Source organism: Triticum urartu, chromosome 7, assembly GCF_003073215.2.
Source record: "Triticum urartu cultivar G1812 chromosome 7, Tu2.1, whole genome shotgun sequence".
Taxonomy (NCBI): Eukaryota; Viridiplantae; Streptophyta; class Magnoliopsida; order Poales; family Poaceae; genus Triticum; species Triticum urartu.
This window is the reverse complement of record NC_053028.1, coordinates 125,693,499-125,695,776: the sequence shown is the minus strand read 5'-3', so window position 1 is coordinate 125,695,776 and position 2,278 is coordinate 125,693,499. Positions and strand designations below refer to the sequence as shown.

At 51.4% G+C, this 2,278-nt stretch overlaps 1 protein-coding gene across 1 annotated transcript; it reads right to left on the bottom strand.

The window, feature by feature from the left end:
* Positions 1–611: 611 nt before the first annotated feature.
* Positions 612–1,999, bottom strand: LOC125518533 (triacylglycerol lipase OBL1-like). The gene is made up of 2 exons (XM_048683348.1): positions 1,584–1,999; positions 612–1,483 (listed from the first exon to the last, which is right to left on the bottom strand). The coding sequence occupies exons 1-2, from the start codon at positions 1,747–1,749 to the stop codon at positions 612–614; spliced, it is 1,038 nt and encodes a 345-aa protein (XP_048539305.1). The 5' UTR covers positions 1,750–1,999.
* Positions 2,000–2,278: the final 279 nt, after the last annotated feature.

Below are 2,278 nucleotides of genomic sequence, written 5' to 3'. Positions count from 1 at the left end.
GGCTCTGCTCCCTTCAAGACCTGATGAGATTTCTTATGTTTGTATGGTAGACTTGGCCGCCGCTTGATTAATATAAATTCTCTTTCTCCTTGTTTTTTTGGCCCTTAATTATGATACACTTGGTCGGGCGCCATTGGATCATGATTGAGTTCCTTTTCTTGGTCCAAAAGTAATAATAATAAACAAATCCACTGGCCTGTAAAATCAGTTAATACTTACGGTGGCACAGTGCCACGAAGAATGCAAGAATCAGGGAAATGGTCAAACCAAATCGAACATCAACAACCGCTGATATGTGTGACCAATTTCCATGGATCTCTCAACTACGGCTACTAATGTACAATGATTGATAAGATAGTTCTATCTTAAGTCTTGCACTCTTGCATGTAATTAGATATGACAAAAAACATGTCTACAATGGATCATTTCTTAGCCTTATCTTCAATAACTAGCTATTCCTAAAAACATGATGAGACATATTGTGCTAATCATCTCTTATCTTCTCTTAAACAAGAGAAGACAAGTCTTTTTTTATGATTTTTCTCTCATTCATCTCATCATTTATCCTACGTGACCTTCTTAAAATAGAACCATTGTACATACCCTACCAATTAATGGTCACGAGGAAGCAGGTCGAGCGACGCGGCCCCGAGCCTGGTGGCGTTCACATAGTCTTGCGGCGCGTGGGCCGGCAGACCGGGGATGAGCAGCCCAACCGCCCGGGCGACCCTCATCGTCCACCCCTCCACGTACTCCGCCCCGTCTACGTGCCCGATGACGAGCCCCCGGGCGAGCTCCCATACCGCGTTCATGTACTTGGACACCACGAACGCGAGCGAGAAGTAGTTTTTGTTGGGCTCCTCCTCCATGGCCCGCGCCTTGTAGAAGCCATCGAAGTAGATGCACCGGCCGAAGTGCTTGAACAGGCCGTCGTACGGCACCCTCGGCACGATGTCGTTGCAGTACACGAACCGGAAGTATCTCCCCCTTGCCGCCGGCGTGTCGAGGTGCCGCTCCACGAACTCCCCGAGTCGTGCGTCCCCGACGCGCGGCTGCCCGTACGTGTACACGCCATGGAGCCTGGCGAGCAGGTCATGCTCTCCGTGCAGGGCGAGGATGGCCGGGAACAGCACAGCGAGCGCGCCGCCCAGGCTGTGGCCTGTCACCGCGAACCGGGCGCGCGAGTTGGCCGCTAGGGACTTCTTCAGCGCGTCGCGGACGGCGTAGTAGGTGAACGGCCGGCCCTTGGTCGCCTTGATCTCCGCCGGCCAGCTGACGGCATCCCTTTGCAGCCCGAGCGCCTTCATGAAGCCACCGTGGACCTTGCCCACCCTGGGGATCTCGTACCAGGAGATGTCGACGTCCGTGCACCAGTCCTCCGCGTCGAACGGCTGCGTGCCCCGGAACGCCACCACGACGAGGTCGGCGTCGTCCGGCTTGTCCGCGAACATGAAGGCCTGGGTCGTGTGATCGCCTCGGAATTCTGCCAGGAGGTAAAGAAGACATGTTTGTTGCACGTTAGCCAAAACTATTGTTGCCATACTTCATGCATGCTTCATGTTTCGCGTGCCCTAAAATCTTACCATTCCAGCAGTTGAAGAACTCGAGGACTTTCATCTGCCAGTGGTTTTCGACAACGTTCTTGATGACCAGCTCGTTCTCGTAGGCTAGTTTCGAGGCCATGATGCCCAGAGCAGCGAGGTAACTGCCATCCTCTGGCTTGATCTTCTTGTCCAATTCGATTCTCATGTCGATAAGTCCGATGAGCGATCGATAGTTGGGGGATTCTCTGTTCGGAATTCGTAATTTGCCTGCAAATGTATGTAAAGTTAGCTGGCAATTATCGTCAACCGCGTAGCCAGGCTGAAGCCACGCCCCGGGCCGACAGCATTGGTACAGTGTGAAACAGTGCCCAATAATGATCCTGTGGCTAAAGTCATTGAAGGATCAGCCGGACACGCCCCGGGCCACAGCCCTGGTAGCCTGGGGCCTGGCTACGCCCCTTATTATCACCATTGTTGTAGTACTTCGAAGAAGCAAAACAGCGTCATGCGTGCATGTATAAAACTGTCAAATTCTGCAATGCAGTTTTCTGAGGACTCTTTAGACTTTCTATGGATGTTGTTTGACTTTCAAAACCTAGGGGTGTTTTCCACGTCACTACAAATAAAAGAAAGGGGAACATTGAAGATTTTGGAGCAATCGTGCCGAATTATTTCAGAGCAGAAAAATGAAACGAGAATGCTAATAACGTATATGACCATTTGGAGCAACCTTG

What these genes read in the sequence shown, in the direction of transcription:
- LOC125518533 (XM_048683348.1), bottom strand. Translation starts at nt 1,749, where the DNA reads ATGAGAATCGAATTGGACAAGAAGATCAAGCCAGAGGATGGCAGTTAC. An exon ending in GTTCTTCAACTGCTGGAATG is followed by an intron (nt 1,484 to 1,583) that starts GTAAGATTTTAG and finishes ACCTCCTGGCAG; the next exon opens with AATTCCGAGGCGATCACACG.